Source organism: Callithrix jacchus, chromosome 1 (genome assembly GCF_049354715.1).
Source record: "Callithrix jacchus isolate 240 chromosome 1, calJac240_pri, whole genome shotgun sequence".
Lineage (NCBI taxonomy): Eukaryota > Metazoa > Chordata > Mammalia > Primates > Cebidae > Callithrix > Callithrix jacchus.
In genome coordinates this window covers 179,541,411-179,559,018 of record NC_133502.1, presented here as the reverse complement: position 1 = coordinate 179,559,018, position 17,608 = coordinate 179,541,411, and the positions used below count along the sequence as shown (strand labels likewise).

The 17,608-nt window shown below is 59.2% G+C and overlaps 2 protein-coding genes across 3 annotated transcripts in view; both read left to right on the top strand.

Moving 5' to 3' along the window:
• Positions 1–7,120, top strand: part of FIBCD1 (fibrinogen C domain containing 1) — a 40,881-nt gene extending 33,761 nt beyond the window's left edge. For both annotated transcript variants that reach the window (XM_017976867.5, XM_035260605.3), the window contains exons 7-8: positions 2,420–2,599; positions 3,106–7,120. In XM_017976867.5, the coding sequence (XP_017832356.3) occupies positions 2,420–2,599; positions 3,106–3,365 (440 nt within the window). In that variant the 3' untranslated portion in view covers positions 3,366–7,120. The remainder of the gene's footprint in view (positions 1–2,419; positions 2,600–3,105) is intronic.
• A 7,663-nt stretch (positions 7,121–14,783) lies between these two features.
• On the top strand, positions 14,784–15,598 carry QRFP (pyroglutamylated RFamide peptide). Its single transcript, XM_035260597.3, has one exon. It carries the CDS (start codon positions 14,784–14,786, stop codon positions 15,192–15,194), a length of 411 nt encoding a protein of 136 aa, XP_035116488.1. The 3' UTR covers positions 15,195–15,598.
• Positions 15,599–17,608: the final 2,010 nt, after the last annotated feature.

Below are 17,608 nucleotides of genomic sequence, written 5' to 3'. Positions count from 1 at the left end.
TTTTCCTGCCTCCGCCTCCTGAGTAGCTGGGATTACAGGTGCCTGCCACCATGCCCGGGTAAATTTTGTATTTTTAGTAGAGACGGGGTTTCACCATATTGGCCAGGCTGGTCTTGAACTCCTGACTTTATGATCTGCCCACCTCAGCCTCCCAAAGTGCTGAGAATACAGGCATGAGCCACCTCGCCCAGCCTTTTCTTCTGTTTTTCTAGTATTGTTTTAGGTTGAGAGCTTTAGTCCAGCCAGAAGTCCACTGGGCAGCCATGTGAGGTTTAGGGTCTTAGTGGCTTCCTGTCTGTTTCAAGCCGTCAGCCCTGTCTCTTGCTCTCTGCGATTTAAGCTGGTGAAGGAGTTGGATCTTGGGTCACCGTCCAGGGGCCCAGGGAATCTGGGAAGAACAGCTAACGTGGCTGGGGGTCCTGGAAGGCTGGGGAGAGCTGGGAGAGCTGGAGGAAGCCAGAGAGCAGAGGCAGGGAGGCGAGGCGGGGAGGAGGCGGCATGGACTGGAGGAAAGGCGGAGAGGAGCCCAGGCCCCGGGTCCCCACCTGTTCCTCCCTCCGGCATCCTGCATAGCAGCCCCAGGACACCATGAAGTGTCACTCAATCCAGAGGAGTGGCTCATGGTGGCCTTTGGGTGACAGCGGCCATTTAGTGGTGGAAAAAGGAATCCTCCAGCATCCCGATGGGACGGTCTCCCTCTCACCCTATTCCTGCATCATCTGATTTGTTCTGAGTAAGGTCTGGATAGCAGCAGGGCGCCTGGGCCCTTCTTCCTGGGTTCAAATCCCAGCACTGCCACTCACCAGCTGCATGACCCAGGCCAGTTCCTTAACCTCCCTGGGCCTCATTTTCCTCCCCTATAAAACGGGGTAATAGGCACTCCTTCCCCCCGGCCTCAGAAAGCAGCATCAGCACCTGGATCAAGTGTGCACAGGCCGACCTGCCAGAAGAGCTGCCCAGGGAATCTGTAATTAAATTGGACTCACTCTAATTCCACTGGATCCGCTCATCTGCGTAAGGTGCTGAGACCGGTGCTCAACCCCCGCGAGTGCGTCCAGGTGGCGGCTGTTGTCATGATTCCCTCCCTTCTGCCCTTTGGTGTGTGACGCTCTCCTGGCTCCTCACATCAGCCCTGCGAGAGCTGAGCCAAGTCGGGGCTCAGAGCCTGAGAGTGACTCTACCGTGGGAGCAGCAGAGAGGCAGGGAGAGAGGTGGGGACCGGGGCGAGACCCTCTGTGCCCTGGCAGGTCCTTGGGGAAGGAACAAGGCTTATGACCCCTCCACAGCAGCTTCTCCGGTCCCTGGGCCTCGTGGTTGGGACCAAAGGCTTCTGTTCCGGCCGGCGGGATCGGGGAGGATCCCCAAAGCCTCCAGCGGCACACACTGACCCCGGGTGGGTGGGACCCCGGGCTGGCGGGGAGGCTTGGAGCTGGGGAGAGGCAGGCAGGAGAGAGAAGCGGATGAAAGGTCTCTCGCTACTGCTAACTTGTAAATCATTTCATTAAATGCCCTCTTAATCAAGAGGTAATCACACCAGCAGGGAAGCACCTTGAGTGTCTGAGCGCATGTGTGTGTGTGTATGTGGTGGGGGAGGCCTGGTGTGAAACCCCGGGATAGGCAGGGCAGAGTTGAGCTGGGGCGGGAGAGAAGGAGGGAGAGAGTGGGATGGGGGCACAGAGCCGGCCCTGGGGCAACAGAGATGAGGGCGCCGCCTCCTGCCTCCCATACGCTAAGCCAGCGCTGTGTGAGCACCCTTCTGCTGCGCCCCACCCCCGGTGCTGGGGTCAGCAGTGGCTAGGTTGGACACAGGGCTCTCATGGGACTTACGCACTGGTGGGGAAACTGACAAGACAGGCAGCCAGGACCCTGAAAGATAAATACTGAAGGGGCACATGGGTTGGCAGAGGAGGTCCTCAACACCAACGGGAGGTCCGGCAGCCTTCCTGAAACGAACAGAAGGTAACCAAGTGAGGAAGAGTAGGGACAAGCATCCCTGGCGGAGGGAACAGCATGTGCAAAGGTCCAGAGGCCAGGTTTAGGAAAACACAAACACCAGATCCCGGATCACGTCTGGCTCTGGCTGGAGTCTGGCTGGAGTCCAGGTAAGGGGTGCTGTCACCCGCACTTCCTTCTGCCTCCTGCAGTCTTCCCACCAGCTCAGAGCCCCAGTGTTTGGAAAGCATCACAGCTCCACATAAAGAGAACAGAGAAAACCAAACACGCAAACGGTTCATCCTCAAGGGCTTGCCAAGCACAGGGCTGCAGGAAGAAGGAAGCAGCCCAGGGCCGAGTGCCCGCATTTGGTGGTTGTTGCTTTCTGCCACCAACTGTATGAGCTCAGCTGTCATTTATCATTTCCCCCCGAGGAGTCGCTTCCGATGCCCCTCAGCCTCTCCCACCATTTTCTCCCTGACTTCAGGGCTCAAGAGGATCCACGCCCTGACCACACAGGCTGCCTACGAGCTGCATGTGGACCTGGAGGACTTTGACAACAGCACGGCCTATGCCCGCTATGGGAGCTTCAGTGTGGGCTTGTTCTCTGTAGACCCTGAGGAAGATGGGTACCCGCTCACCGTGGCTGACTATTCTGGCACTGCAGGTGAGGCTCCAGCTGCCGCAGGGATGGGGAAGAGGGGGAAGCCTGGGAGGACGAAAGATGGAGGAGGTCCTGCCCGGTCACACCCTTCGGCCCTCTGGGGTCAGGGTCAAGGCTACTTGCCTCCCCCTCCAAGTCCTACTTGGTCCTCACCCCTCCCTGCCAGGCAAAGCCAGCAGAGCCTGGACTCCTTTTCCATTTTGCCCCTCTCAGGCAGAGGAAAGGGAGGCAGCAGAGGGGAGAATGGAAAAGCCAAGGGAGGGATAGAGACCACCTAGACCCAGGGGCAGCCCCAGGCATGCCCAAGGAGGGGCCGCGTGCGTTCGAGCTGCTTGGATGCACCTGGGTGTGGAGGGGAAGGTGTGTGTGCACATGTGCACACCAGTGTGTGTGAGAACACGTGTGCACGTGTATGCACTCACATCCAGGTTCACGTGCAGTGTCTCGGTGTACACGTGGTGTACCTGAGGACGTACCCATGCCCACAACATGTGTGCACCCCTGCGCAGGTGACTCCCTCCTGAAGCACAGCGGCATGAGGTTCACCACCAAGGACCGTGACAGCGACCACTCGGAGAACAACTGCGCTGCCTTCTACCGCGGCGCCTGGTGGTACCGCAATTGCCACACGTCCAACCTCAATGGGCAGTACCTGCGCGGGGCGCACGCCTCCTATGCCGATGGCGTGGAGTGGTCCTCCTGGACCGGCTGGCAGTACTCGCTCAAGTTCTCCGAGATGAAGATCCGGCCTGTCCGGGAGGACCGCTAGACCGGTGCACCTTTTCCTTGGCCCCACTGGTTCCCCATCGCCCCATCTCCATCCCCACCTCACTCCTTCATGAACGTTCTCCACCCACCTATGCCTGGTGGACCCAATCTCCAGGACGGAGGGGCCGGGCCATCCCTGACACGAAGCCCCCTGGGCAGGTGAAGTCACACATCACCTCACTGCCCCCACCCGCTCCATTTGGCAGCTAACTGGTCTCTTGCCTCTGCTGATGCGGACTGAGAAATATGACGACCCCAACTCCTACTTTTCCCCACTGTGGCTCCTGCGCTGTCTGCTGTCCCCAAGCCAGGATGGTGGTCTGCCCCACGCCCTGGCTCCAGCAGATGCCCCAGGCAGCCCTCTGCTCTGCCCACCCAAACACTAGGCATTATGGGGACAGAGAGCAGGGGGCAGACAGCACCTCTGGAGCCCTCCTAGCAGATCATGAAGGAACGTCAGGCCTCTCCGAGGTCAGGTCTGAGGCCAGTGTCCTCCAGCCCTCCTGATGCCAACTCCACCCCCATTTCCCTAGTGCCTGGAGAACCCACCTCTTCCCCGAGGGCCCCAGCGTGGCTGTGGGCTGGGTGGCCAAAACCCACCATACCCTGAGGCCAGGCTGGGGAGCTGCTGTGGTCAGGGACCCACACCCCAAGGCTGAGGCCAGTTCCCTGGGGGCCACTCACCCTCTGCCCCGGCAGGCCTGGGGTCTCCAGTCCCCTTACCTGCTGTGCCCACCAGCTGCTGTTTGTCTCAACCCAGCCACTGGCGTCCTCCTACCCTGGGCAGTGAGCCCCATCCCATTTTCCCTGCCTCTGGAAGGTGGGCGGGGCCTGCACATGGTGTTGGGCTGTGCCAATGGGAGCTCTTGGTTTTCTGGGCTGGGGCCAAGGCAGGGCTGAGATGGGGCTTGTGCCACCCCCACCCCCAATTTCCCAAGGACTCAAGGGTCCTGAGGCCTCCCAGGAGGGCCTTGGGGGCAATGACCCTCTCCCTGAGGCCACTGTCTCCATGGGGAGGCCAACCCCTGCCGGTGACTGTGGCCACTGCCACCTGGACCCAGGCCCAGCAAGTGGTCAAGGGGTAGGGTCGGCCTCACCCAGCGAATGGGACGGGGAGGGGGTACTTGGGCACCAGACCAGGCACCACCCGGACAGTTTCTTATTGAATCCTCCCAGCACCCAGCATGCTGTCACCCCTGCTTCTTGTGCGCACACACACAGTTCAGACCCACAGACTCCCAGGACCAGCAGCTGCAAGGGCAGAGGGCTGGAGCCCCATCCTCTGCTGTCTGCTCAGCAGCCCTGACCCATGTGCACTTGCATCAGGCGAAGAGCGGGTTTTCCAAGGCCCCGACAGGTCCGGAGTCAGCCTGGGGGATCTGCCCAGCAGCCCCTTCTTGGGCAGGAGGGGAGGTGGCTTCCTCCAAAGGACACCTGATGGCAGGTCCCTGGGGGGTGTGGGGTTCCATTCTCCCTTCCCCTCCCTCCGAAGTTTGTGCTTAAAAAACAACTCCGACTTAGCACCACTAGGGGGGTGGCGGGAGAGGCCGTGTGACCCAGCCACGCATTCCAGCGCCAGAGGGTCATCTGCATGCACAGATGTCTGCAGTGCTTCCCTCTCATGAGCCTGGCCTGCCCTGCGTGCTGGACAAGACCTGGTCCCTGCCCTCTGCAGGTGCAGCCAACAATCAGGCCACGGCAGCCCAGTATGGCCAGGGTGGTAGATGGAGCAGCCCAGGTGCAGGGCCAGGAAGGGCAAGATTCGGGCAAAATGACCACAGGAGATTCCAAGGGAAGTCCTCCCTTCACTCCTCTCCCCACCCTCTAGAAGCCAAGGGAGCCCACCTAGACTGCCAGGGCACCTTATCACATCACAGGGGCTGGGTGGGACCTGAGTCTCATCCTGGGAGCCCCCTACCGACAGGCCCCGGGCGGGAGCTACCAGCCTCCCCGTGCTAGGTGCTGCTTAGAAAGTGCCAAGCGCTTTTTGATGTGTCATCAAACAAACTCCCGGTGAGTGTGAAGTTAATGGACTCACAGCTGTGCGGATGCAGCAGGAGGTGCTGGGGCCCTTGTGCCAGGCCTTGGCTGCAGAACAGACACACCCCAGTTGGAGCCTGGCGAGGGGTTGGGGGGCAGGTGGAGGTGGTTTTGGGAGCCTGTGGTCCAGACCCGGGCAGCTTCTGTCCTCCGTGGCCAGCTGTACTGGAGATGTCTGTCCCTTCTAGAGCCCCATTACTGCCTGGTTCCAGTACCAGCCCCCATCCCATGCCAAGTGAGAGCACAAAGCCCGATCAAGCACTGGCTGAATGGGCACAGCCTGGCATGGTGGAGAGAGCCCAGGCCAGTGCTCTGGCCTCACCCCCCCCCGGGGGCACCTTCAAAGGCTGGCACTGGGGAAAAACAGTCCGTATGCACCTGCTCTGAGCCACAGCCTCTCGCCTTAGCCCTGCAGAGCCTGCAGTCTGATACCAGTGTCAATGGCTATCACCTGAGACCGAAGGATGAGGCTGCTGGAAGAGCCTTGGGCCAGGGACAGCTCGAGACCTGAGGGCTGAGTGACCAGGCCAAGGGTAGCCTCTGCACAGGGTCGCTGGGGACCCACAGGACCCAAACCCTGTCACCCAGGGCCCGATTTGAGGGTGAATGGCCGTGGCCCTCCATCCCACAAGGCCACCTGACTGAGCCTCCTCCTGCTTCTCCGCTTGAGACTAAGCTGAGTGGGAGGGGTCTCTGCGTGGCCACACAGGGACCTGGAGGTGGTGTGCCTGTGCGTTGCCCCTCCACATGCACTGGATCAGCCAGTGGCCTTCCTCCGTTCTCCTAAACTTTGCACACATCTCAGAGAGTTACACCAAAGTCCACCCAGCTGGCTGCCTGAGCTCCTGGGTCCAGAGGATGAAAGGACCCTTGGTTTCCATGGTGGTGACCTCAGCACATTCAGCTGGAGATAAGAACAGAGCAGCTGTAATGAAATTGGTTTTGTGATACTTGTCTTTGGGACAGAAGCTGTATCGCCAGTGCCCACCTCCTCCTGGACCCCTTACCCTTCCTGCCACCGGTCCTCATCCACATAGGACTCTGGCTGGGGCCAGAGCCCTGGAAGCTGGGAGCCAGGGTCTCCGGAGGTCCTCTCACCCAGGGGCATGTCTGAGCAGGCAGAGATTTGGAGGATTCTTGAACCATCTCGAACCACAAGGCTCCAGGCAGAAGGAAGAGGGGAGTTGCCGTTTGTGTGAGTTGGGGGACAGGGAACAAGAAGGCTCGTGGCCAGTGCCAGACCCCTGTCCTGTGACTTCAGGAGCAACGCATCTGCAGGAGGATCCAGCAAGGGACACACCAAACCCAGAAAGAACAAGGAGATGGGACAGTAAGCTTTGGTCTCAGGGGACCAGCCTTCCTGGGGCCTCCATTTCTTCAACTGCTTTCAGAGACAAGTGTGTCCCCAAACTGTGTGGCCCGAGCAGTCAGCAGGACTTGGCAAACCCAGAGAGGGCTAAGGGCGGACCTCGGTGGGATTTGGGAGGAGTGGGGGCGGGGAGGTCTGCCCCAAGGCTGGCCATGCTGGTTCCCCCTGCGCTGACAGCTATGTCTGAGTTGAGCCACACAGTGCCGGCCAGGGTGTGGGAGTACCAGGGTCAGAGGGCCAGCAAAGCAGCCTGCGGAGGAAGCCTGGTATGGGAGCATCACTAGGTAAGGCTGTGGGCACTTGGTGTCTGTGCATTCTGTCTTGAATAAAGTCTCGTGGTGACCCAGCTCCGGTCTCTGCCTCCGGTCTGACTCCACGCCTCGTGTCAGAGCTTGCATGGGTCAGACACCCACGTGTTCCAGGAGTGCCTCTCGCTGTCTCCCCTGAACTCCCCACATCATTATTTTTTGAGTCAGTTTCATTCTGTCACCCAGGCTGGAGTGCAGTGGCACCATCATGGCCCACTGCTGCCTTCAACTCCTAGGCTTAAGCAGTCCTCCCACCTCAGGCTCCTGAGTGGCTGAGACTACGGCCGAGCACTACCACACACAGCAATTTTTTTTAACTTTTTGTAGAGACAGAGTCTTGCTCTGTTGCCCAGGCTGGTTTTGAACTCCTGGGTTCAAGCCACCCTTCCTCCTCGGCCTCCCAAATTGCTGGGATTGCAGGCATGAGCCACTGTACCCAGCCACCATTTTTATTAAGGCAGTCGAAAGGCATTTCCCAGAAAGCTTTGAACCCATTGGGGCTGCTCAGGACCCTCTGACTGGGCCAGCTCTGGGCTTTGCAAGATGGCCTGGGCCTGGTCACTCAGACTCGGGGCCCGCCTCCCTAACAAGCTGTGCCCACTGGGACCCGTCCTGGTCCCCCCGGGGGACTGAGTTTCAGAGGATGAGCCCTGGGCCTGCTCCGTCTCCACATCTCTCTCGGGTCCCTGGGGTGACAAACTGTCCCGTGAGTCCCTCCTGTGGCTGGGGCTGGAGTTCCAAGGAACTGAAACACTTTATTAAGAATGAGCAGTCCCCAGTGGCTATTTATTCATAAAACCAATTTGAGGCTTATGGTTAAAACAATCCCCTGAGTTTATTTAGTAAAATCCAATATTTATCGAGTGCATGTGTTGGAGGTGCCGCACAGGGTCACTAGAAAGAGCAGCAGTGGCACTGCCCTGCGCTCGGCCTCTGCCTGCCCCTGTGGGGAGCGGGCAGCCGGGGGAGTCTCTCACCTACCCTGTGGCTGGAGATTTCCAGGTCCGGGTTCACAGTCTTCCCACCACTGTGGACTTTTCACTCAGCCAGCATAGTGCCCGCTGCTCTGACAGCTTTAGGGGGCAGAGGTGGGGGGGTAGAGGTGGGGGGCAGAGGTGGAGGGGGAAAGGAGGGAGGGGCACAGGTGGGAGGTAGAGGTAGAGGGGGAGAGGAGGGAGGGGCAGAGGTAGGGGACAGAGGTGGAGGGGGAGAGGAGGAAGGGGCAGAGGTAAAGGGCAAGAGGAGGGAGGGGGAGAGGTGGGGGGGTAGAGGTAGAGGGAGAGAGGAAGGAGGGGCAGAGGTAAGGGACAGAGGTGGAGGGGGAGAGGAGGGAGGGGCAGAGGTAAAGGGGGAGAGGAGGGAGGGGGAGAGGTGGGGGGTAGAGGTAGAGGGGGAGAGGAGGGAGGGGCAGAGGTGGGGGGAGGGGGAGGGGGAGATGAGGGAGGGGCAGAGGTGGAGATGCCTGGGGATGAGACTCCTGACCCACGCCACAGGAGTCACAGATCATGGCCACCTGCCTCCCCATGGGCCACACCCACCCCAGGTGCAGGCGTGCCCAACTCCACCCCTTTCCCACCACCACCAGACCAGCCTCCTGGAAAGGTTCAGGGACTCAGTCACAGAGGTCCTCAAACAGGGGCCTCATTTATGCCAGAAACTGCCCAGCAGCACGGGAAGCGGCTTCCCGGGGCAAGCGGGGGTTGGCCAGCAGCCCTGGGGACCTGGGCCTAGATGGGGGCTGCCACCCCGAGCTCTCCCCAGCAGCAGCAGTGAACGCCGCCTGAGCGCACACGGTGCCACCCGACAACCCCACCCCACAACACGGGCACTGCTGTCGTCCACAGCCACGCAGAGAATCGGAAGGTCAGTAAGGTGGAGGCTGGCTGTGGCTGAGCTGGCCACGGAACCCAGTTTGGGGGTGACATGTGGCCAAAGGGGGCTGGGAGGGAGGGGTCTGCAAGCCGGGCCAGGGCCGGGGCTTAGCACAGCCAGGCGTTGTCACCTCAGTGCCAGCCTCCTCGCTTTGGGAACCCCGGGCAGGGGCTGCTGGTCAGCTTGGCCGTGCTGGGACCTGGCCTGGACCCATATCAGGACAGCTTCCCAGGAAACCCCAAAGGCTTGAGAGTGGCCCCTGACTCCACCCCCAGAGCAGCTTCCTGCGCCACCAACCACCCCCCTTTCCTTATGCCCCTGAATTTACCCAACGGCACGAAGAGCCTCCAGCGCAGGAGCTGGGAGCTGCCCCGATGGGTACTGACACCCTGGGACTGATCTAGCTCCAGCTACCCTGTGCTGCCCGGCAGCCTGGACCCTGCCCGCTTCAGCTGGTGGTGGCAGAAACAGTGAGACAGTTGTCACCCCCAATTGCTCAAGAGGTGGGGGAACCCAGATGCTTTCAGGAGCCCAGGAAGGACATCTGGAAGCAATTTTTCTGTCAGGGAGTTCCCAGGGTGGAGGGGAGGGGGGTGGAGGTGGGGGAGGGGGAGTGGAGGTGCGGGAGTTGGGGAGGGGAACTGGACCAGTTGGTAGGTTGGTGCCAAACCCAATGCCTGACTGGGCTCCAGGCACCCCAGTCTGAGTAGGGCAGTAAGGGACCTGAAGCTGGGAAACATGTGGGCCATGTGGGGACCCCTCATCCTCACCCCGATATTGCTCCCACCCCCGACTAGCCCCCCACATGAGGAACTTTCTGTGGCCCCTCTCAGAGCCTTGGACCTCAGTCCTGAAAGAGGACACTAGGTCAAAGCAGAACCTTTTCTGGCAGCCCAATATTCAAACACAGGAAGCTGGGGCTTGGCCTGTGGAGCAGAAGGGTGCCTGTGGGGCAGAGGGGTGCGTGTAGAATAGAGGGGTACATGTGGGGCAGGGGGTACGTGTGGGGCAGGGGTGTGTGTGGAATAGAGGGGTACATGTGGGGCAGGGGGTACGTGTGGGGCAGGGGGTGCATGTGGGGCAGGGGTGCATGTGGAATAGAGGGGTACGTGTGGGGCAGAGGGTGCGTGTGGGGCAGAGGGGTGCGTGTGGGGCAGGGGTGTGTGGGGGGCAGAGGGGTGCGTGTGGGGCAGGGGTGTGTGTGGAATAGAGGGGTGGGTGTGGGGCAGAGGGTGCGTGTGGGGCAGAGGGGTGCATGTGGGGCAGGGGTGTGTGGGGGGCAGAGGAGTGCGTGTGGGGCAGGGGTGTGTGTGGAATAGAGGGGTGGGTGTGGGGCAGAGGGTGCGTGTGGGGCAGAGGGGTGCGTGTGGGGCAGAGGGTGTGTGTGGGGCAGAGGGTGCGTGTGGGGCAGAGGGGTGCGTGTGGGGCAGGGGTGTGTGGGGGCAGAGGGGTGCGTGTGGGGCAGAGGGGTGCGTGTGGGGCAGGGGTGTGTGGGGGCAGAGGGGTGCGTGTGGGGCAGAGGGGTGCGTGTGGGGCAGGGGTGTGTGGGGGGCAGAGGGGTGCGTATGGGGCAGGGGTGTGTGTGGAATAGAGGGGTGCATGTGGGGCAGAGGGTGTGTGTGGGGCAGAGGGTGCGTGTGGGGCAGAGGGGTGCGTGTGGGGCAGGGGTGTGTGGGGGCAGAGGGGTGCATGTGGGGCAGGGGTGTGTGTGGAATAGAGGGGTGCGTGTGGGGCAGAGGGTGCTTGTGGGACAGAGGGGTGCGTGTGGGGCAAAGGGTGCGTGTGGGGCAGGGGTGTGTGGGGGGCAGAGGGGTGCGTGTGGGGCAGAGGGGTGCGTGTGGGGCAGGGGTGTGTGTGGAATAGAGGGGTGCGTGTGGGGCAGAGAGTGCATGTGGGGCAGAGGGGTGCGTGTGGGGCAGAGGGTGCGTGTGGGGCAGGGGTGCGTGTGGAATAGAGGGGTGCGTGTGGAATAGAGCGGTACGTGTGGGGCAGGGGTGCGTGTGGAATAGAGGGGTATGTGTGGGGCAGAGGGTGCATGTGGGGCAGGGGTGCATGTGGAATAGAGGGGTACGTGTGGGGCAGGGGGTGCGTGTGGGGCAGGGGGTGTGTGTGGGGCAGAGGGTTGCGTGTGAGGCAGGGGGGTGCGTGTGGGGCAGGGGGGTGTGTGTGGGGCAGGGGGGTGAGTGTGGGGCAGAGGGGTGAGTGGGGGGCTGGGGGGTATGTGTGGGGCAGAGGGGTGTGTGGGGGGCAGAGGGGTGTGTGTGGGGGGCAGAGGGTGCGTGTGGGGTAGAGGGGTGCCTACAGGGTTGAACCCAACATTGCCCTCCCCAAATTCCATGGCCATTCCCAAGAAATTCTGTGAAGCAGAGCTCGGGAAGCCAAACCTCATTTTACACTGCAGGGCACTGAGACACGGAGAGGGCAGGCATTGGCCCAGGCTCTCAGCGCACCAGGGACCCACCGTGGGCGGCATCCCAGCATCCACTGTCAGAGTCAACCAGCACCGACCAGGGAGACAGAAGGACACCACACCTCGTCTCACGAGCACACACACACACATGTACACACCCATGACGGGGGCTCCTCAGGCCATCAGAGGCAGCCCCAGCTCCGGGGATGGAAGCCAGTTCTGGCTAGCACAGCGCAGGCATGGGCTTTGATCCACAGACCCTCCGCCCGCACCTGGGTGCTCAGCCCATTGAGATTCCAGTGCCGTCCTCAGGTCGCTGGGGAAGTGTCCATAGGCTTTCTATTCCCATGACTTCTGACCCGCCCCCAACACGCCAGGTACAGGGGTATGTCAGCTGGGTGGGGCCCCTGGACTGGGGGAGGTCCTCTGTGCTCAGTTCCTGACAGTGGGGGTGGGGCTGCCTCATCACACACTTGCCTGTTCTCAGTGGAGGGAGAATCCCAGCAGAGGCTGGGTCCTTCTACTGGCCTCCCAGAGGTGATCCTCAGTGACAGGGTGGGGCCGCCCAGGGCATGGCCCCCGCAGCCAGGAAGGGGCTGCGGGCCACAGGAGAATGCTTCACTGCTGCCCCGGGCATCTGCCGTGCCCCCTTGATTGGTTCCTGGAGAACAGACCGCAGAGGGCTCCACCTGCCAGGAGGTGCACCTGCCTTAGCCTTGCAGCCCCATGCCTCTGAACCACGGGCCTCATGAGTTTCTGTGACTTTCCTGCCCGAGAGCCATCTGGCTAGCCGGGTAGCAGGTATGTCGGGATAGACATCCACCCGCCTGATGCCCTCTCCGGAGAGTGAGGTGCTGACCCAACAGAGGCAGGATCCTGGGGGTGATGAAGGGTGGGCATGGAACCCCACCCAGGGACTCGAGGGTCTGAGCTGGCAATTCGCAGTTAACGATGCTGTCCACTCTCCTCCAAAGGGCAGCCCGCCTACCCTCTCATCAGACCACATCCTGTCTGTTGGGTTCTTTTTATCCACGCTGTCAGCACCGCCCCCCTTCACCACCGGCGTCCCCAATGGAATCCCAGGGTTAGGAATGCGAGGCAAGCAGACAGCACCGAGGCAAGAGCACCACAGGCTGTATAAAGCAGGGAGAGCCCAGGGCCCAGGCCTTGTGGACGAGGACCCAGAGCAGCTCCGCCCAGCTCAGCCCTGGCGCACAGGGATCCACCAGCCAGCTATCCTGGGAGCAGGCTCGGCCGCACGGTGAGCACAGCCGCCCTGTCCCCGGCAGGAACTCCAGCTCAGGCCCTACCTAGGCAGGAGCTGGGCATGGGCAGAGGGCACAGAGAAGCAGAGGACAGGGAGGGCCCGGAGAGGGGACACGAGTGCCTCACCTGCCGACAGCCCGGAGCAGCACAGATGGGTCACGGCTGCCCTGCCTGGCCTGGGACCCAGCCTAGCCCCTGTGCTTTCCCTGCCACTTCCTGGATGTGGAGCCTGAAGCCCTGACTCGTGCTGGGGCCCCCTTTCCAGCGCTGAACATCCGCAGTTTCTACCAGATGCTTGAAAGGGTGCAGGACCCCCTAAAGGGGGAGAAGGGCCACTCCAGGGGCTGCTGTGTCAGGGTGTCTCCTTTCTAGACACCCAAGCCCACTCCCCAGTGGATTTATCCACCAGAACGGAACCGCTCTCCAGTCCATGCCATAGTCAGCAAAGTGCTTCCTCTGAGGAGGGAATGGGGCTGGGCCCCTGCAGAAAACTACCTCGTGGAAGCCCCCACTCTTTCTGGGCCCTGATGGAAAGGTTTTCCTGGCAGCATGTGAGAGAAGTCACTCCATCCCTGGGGCACTTAGCTCTGGATTTGGGTAGCAAGTGGGGTTGCATTTATTATGTTTCTAAAAGCTTCCTGGCTGAGCTCACGTCTTTGAAATGTGTTCAAGGGAGCCATTTGTGGAAGGGGCTCTGGGGACTCCTGCACTGTCTTCTCCAGGGCTGGCACTCTCTATTTTAGCTTCAGTTTGACTCAGCAGGGGACAAGCCAGCTCCAGTTCCCCTGAGGTCATTACCAAAAAGGCTTCCTTTGCCAAGCAAGGGAGCAAATGTGACCAAGCCAGGTGTATTGCAGGAGGCTGGGTTTCAGATCCCCATAGTGCCATGTGGAGAGGAGTGGGGAGTTAGGGCATGCCTTCTTGAGTCAAGCCCAGTTAGATCTGGGTTTGAACTCCAGCTCTGGCACTGAAAAGGCCATGAGTCACCTCAGCTGTTTGAGCCTGATGCCACCCCTATGAAATGGGAGGGTTGGGAGGACCCTACCAGACATGTATGCTTCTTGAAGATGCCATCAGGCCATTAAAATCCTGCATTCAGGCCGCGGACACGGTGGCTCATGCCTATAATCCCAGCACTTTGGGAGGCCGAGGTGAGAGGATCACCTGAGGTCGGGAGTTGAAGACCAACCAGCCCGACCAACATGGAGAAACTCTGTCTCTACTAAAAATATAAAATGAGCTGGGGGTGGTGGTGGTGCGTACCTGCATGCCTGTGATCATGGCTACTTGAGAGGCTGAGACAGGAGAATTGCTTGAACCCAGGAGGCAGAGGTTGCGGTGAGCCTAGTCACCTCAACCAGCCTGGGCAACAAGAGCGAAACTCCGTCTCAAAAAATAAAAAAAGAATCGTGAATTCAGAGCCCTAACTTTCTAGCTGTGTGTTCTGGGCACAATCTCAGCTTTTCTGACAGTTTTGTTGCCTGAAAATTGGGTCTGGCAGGACCTACCCAGCAGGATTACTATGAAGATGAAGTACAATCACATGTGTGAACTCTTAGCTCAGAGCCTGGCGGACCTGGTGCCCAGGCCCCAGCTGTGCCCGCACGCTCCCTCCCAGGTGGGTGTCCGAATTAAGCCAGGACCATCAAATCTGTTCCTGGCTTTCAGGAGCAACTTGTTCCCACGTGAAAGAGACATCAGGAGGGTGTCCCAGCTAAACAGCATAGCTAGACCCATTTATTAACAAGTTGAAAACTAAGGGAGATTGATGCTTTTAACTTTCCACCCCACGGCTCTGCAATGATATGGCCATTTTATAATAAGAGAAAAATGAGCGTGAATTTGCTCACTCTCCTGGGGCCATCTGGGCACCACTCTGCCATCTAGCAGCGGTTGGATTTACCGTGCGAAGCCGCCCAGGCAGGCAGATCATGGGGACTGTAGAAAAACTGGCCTAATTGGTACCATCACCTCCTGATCCTGCTAATAAAACAGTGGCCTACTCCCAGCACTGCTTGGAAGCCGGGCTCAGCTGGGCCCCCAGCTCACACCTTTGCTGGCGGCCTGGCCGGGGCGGGAGGGGGGAGCATTGCGGATGAGTGGCGTGTGGCATGTGTGCAGCCTGTAACTCTGCCTTTCTTTCCTCTGGGTCAGATGGTAAGGCCTTACCCCCTGGCCTACCTCCTTCTCCTGCAGCTCGGCACCTGCTTTCCTCTACTGGACAGAAGAGAGCCCACAGACGACATGGATGGCATCGGAGCTGGAGGGAGCTGGGCCAACCTGGCTAAGGGGCCCCAACCCCACTTCGTGTGGGGCTCCTCTCAGTGGCTGAGAGTGTCATGGCCACAGGCCCTGCTCATCATGGCCAAGGGGCTGCAGATGTCGGGCAGAGAGCATGCCAGCCACAGATTCCACTTCAGGAGGCAGGACCAAGGCAGTGAGGCCACCAGCTTCCTCCCTGCTGAGGGGGAGAAGGCCAGTGACCCGTTAGGGAACCTGGCTGAGGAGCTCAATGGCTACAGCAGGAAGAAGGGCGGCTTCAGCTTTCGCTTCGGTCGGCGGTGAAAGGCCAGGGTATCGTGGAAAGGTTTGCTTCTTGGACTCACCCCACTGTCGTCACTCCTGCCTTCTCCCCAAGTCTCAAAGACCACGCCCCCGAGATCGTGTAGGCGCCGCTACCATAACGGCACACGGTAGGACGGGTTAGGTGTGTGCTTACCTTTGATCTCCAACTTTGCTGAAGCGAAAAACTAGGCAGTGTCAAAAAGGAACCTAAAGTATAAAAGGAAATTTACTGTTAGAAGAAAGTCACCTTAACGTTATTCTTATTTCCAACAGGGTCATACTGCAGAAAGTGAAAACTCTGTGTTGTACTGAAGTTCCAAATTGTGGTTTCGCCTTATTCTGCTCTTGTCCTTTAGCCTTACTCTTTTTATGTTCTTAGATTTTACTCAGCAATATAAATGAATCCAAAGTTTTCTGGTGGTTGCATGACTATTTACTTCCGTAATAAACCCATCTTAAAAATGGGGGGGAAAGGCCGGGCGCAGTGGCTCACGCCTATAATCCCAGCACTTTGGGAAGCCGAGGCGGGTGGAATACGAGGTCAAGAGATCAAGACTATCCTGGTCAACATGGTGAAACCCCGTCTCTACTAAAAATACAAAAATTAGCTGGGCATGGTGGCGTGGGGCTGTAGTCCCAGCTACTTGGGAGGCTGAGGCAGAAGAATTGCTTGAACCCAGGAGGCGGAGGTTGCGGTGAGCCGAGATCGAGCCATTGCACTCCAGCCTGGGTAACAAGAGTGAAACTCTGTCTCAAAAAAAAAAAAAAAAAAAAAAAAAGGGGAAAAAAAAGAGGCTGTGCCTTGGCACCTTGGTTGCCCCAGCCTCTCTCTTCCCCTGGGGCTCTGACTCCCAGCTGCCCCCTGGCCCCAGGGGCACGGAGCTGAGGTTGTGTTGGGGCCTTGAATGTGAGCAAGTCAGCGGCAGTGCGGTGAGTGCTTACAGCTGGGTAATCAAAATTGTGATAGTCACCAGGCGCGGTGGCTCAAGCCTGTAATCCCAGCACTTTGGGAGGCCGAGGCGGGTGGATCACAAGGTCAAGAGATCGAGACCATCCTGGTCAACGTGGTGAAACCCCGTCTCTACTAAAAATACAAAAAATTAGCTGGGCATGGTGGCGCGTGCCTGTAATCCCAGCTACTCAGGAGGCTGAGGCAGGAGAATTGCCTGAACCCAGGAGGCAGAGGTTGCGGTGAGCCGAGATCGCGCCATTGCACTCCAGCCTAGGTAACAAGAGTGAAACTCCGTTTCAAAAAAAAAAAATTTTTTTTGATAGTCTCCATAGGGACGACTGTGGCTGATGTCAGAGGGCAACTGCAAATGAGGACGTTCCACTGCGTGCAGAGGATAGTTCTGAAAGTTAAAAATGGGAAAGAAAAGTCCCCTTCTCCGTCCCATTAGCACAGGATATGCCCAGCAAGAAGCTGTGGTGTGCCTTCCCCTCTGATGGCCCTTCTCCGCAGACCAGTGTCAGCCGGGAGGGGAGTCTCCTGGGAGTTGAATTGGGAAGGAATATGTTTTTGCTACAGCAAGGTTGCATTTCACATGTTCAAAATCAGAATATGTCATGTGTATCTTTGGAAATAAAAGTCGTGACAACTGCAAAACCAGACTGGAATGCTGGCCTCCCCACAGTGCGAGCTCAGGGTGCCTCGCCTTCAGGGAGATGGAATTCCTGTTGCCTGGACCCAAACACCCGTCCCCTAAATCCCCATAACTGGCAGTTGGTCAAAGGTGCGGAGGAACACAATACAGGGTGTGCTTTTCTCTTCCACTCGGCTGCCCCCTCCCAGGTTTCCTAAGAACAAGGAGCATTCGGAAAACAACTTCTCTGCCCTCGGGAGAGCCTGCACTCAGTCAGGAGAGGCTGCAGGCCTGGGGCCGGGGAGAGCAGCCATTTCAAACGAGGCTTTGGTGTCTCTGACAACCCATCCCGTGTCAGAGGCGGCAGTGGGATGAGGCTCACTCCCGGGCTGGCTTCCGCGGCTGAGATGAGAACTTACATTGATGTTACTATGGCAACCTCTCCCCTCCTTCTTCTGAGCTGCAGCTTGCCCCTGTTCACAATTGAATAATTTCCCATTGAGCTGTCACAATTAATTGGTGGATTTTTATTAGCCTTTTAGAACCACAGTGGGCTGGGCCCAGCTTGGCACCTTGGAGTATTTCACAGTATTTTCCATGCTATTAGTGACTTACACTTCCCAGTAGCAGCTCTCAATCCTTGGCAGCCAGAAAGCTACTTCATTAAGAGGTGACAGATCTGAGCCACAAAGAACCAACCTGACTGGGAGCAGGAATGGATGCTGAGATGGGAGCGAACACTGGAGTCAGAACATCTCCCGGTATTAAAGCTGCTGCCTTCTCCGGGAGGGCCTCACCACTTCCCACACAGAAACAGAGGCCTCGGGCTTG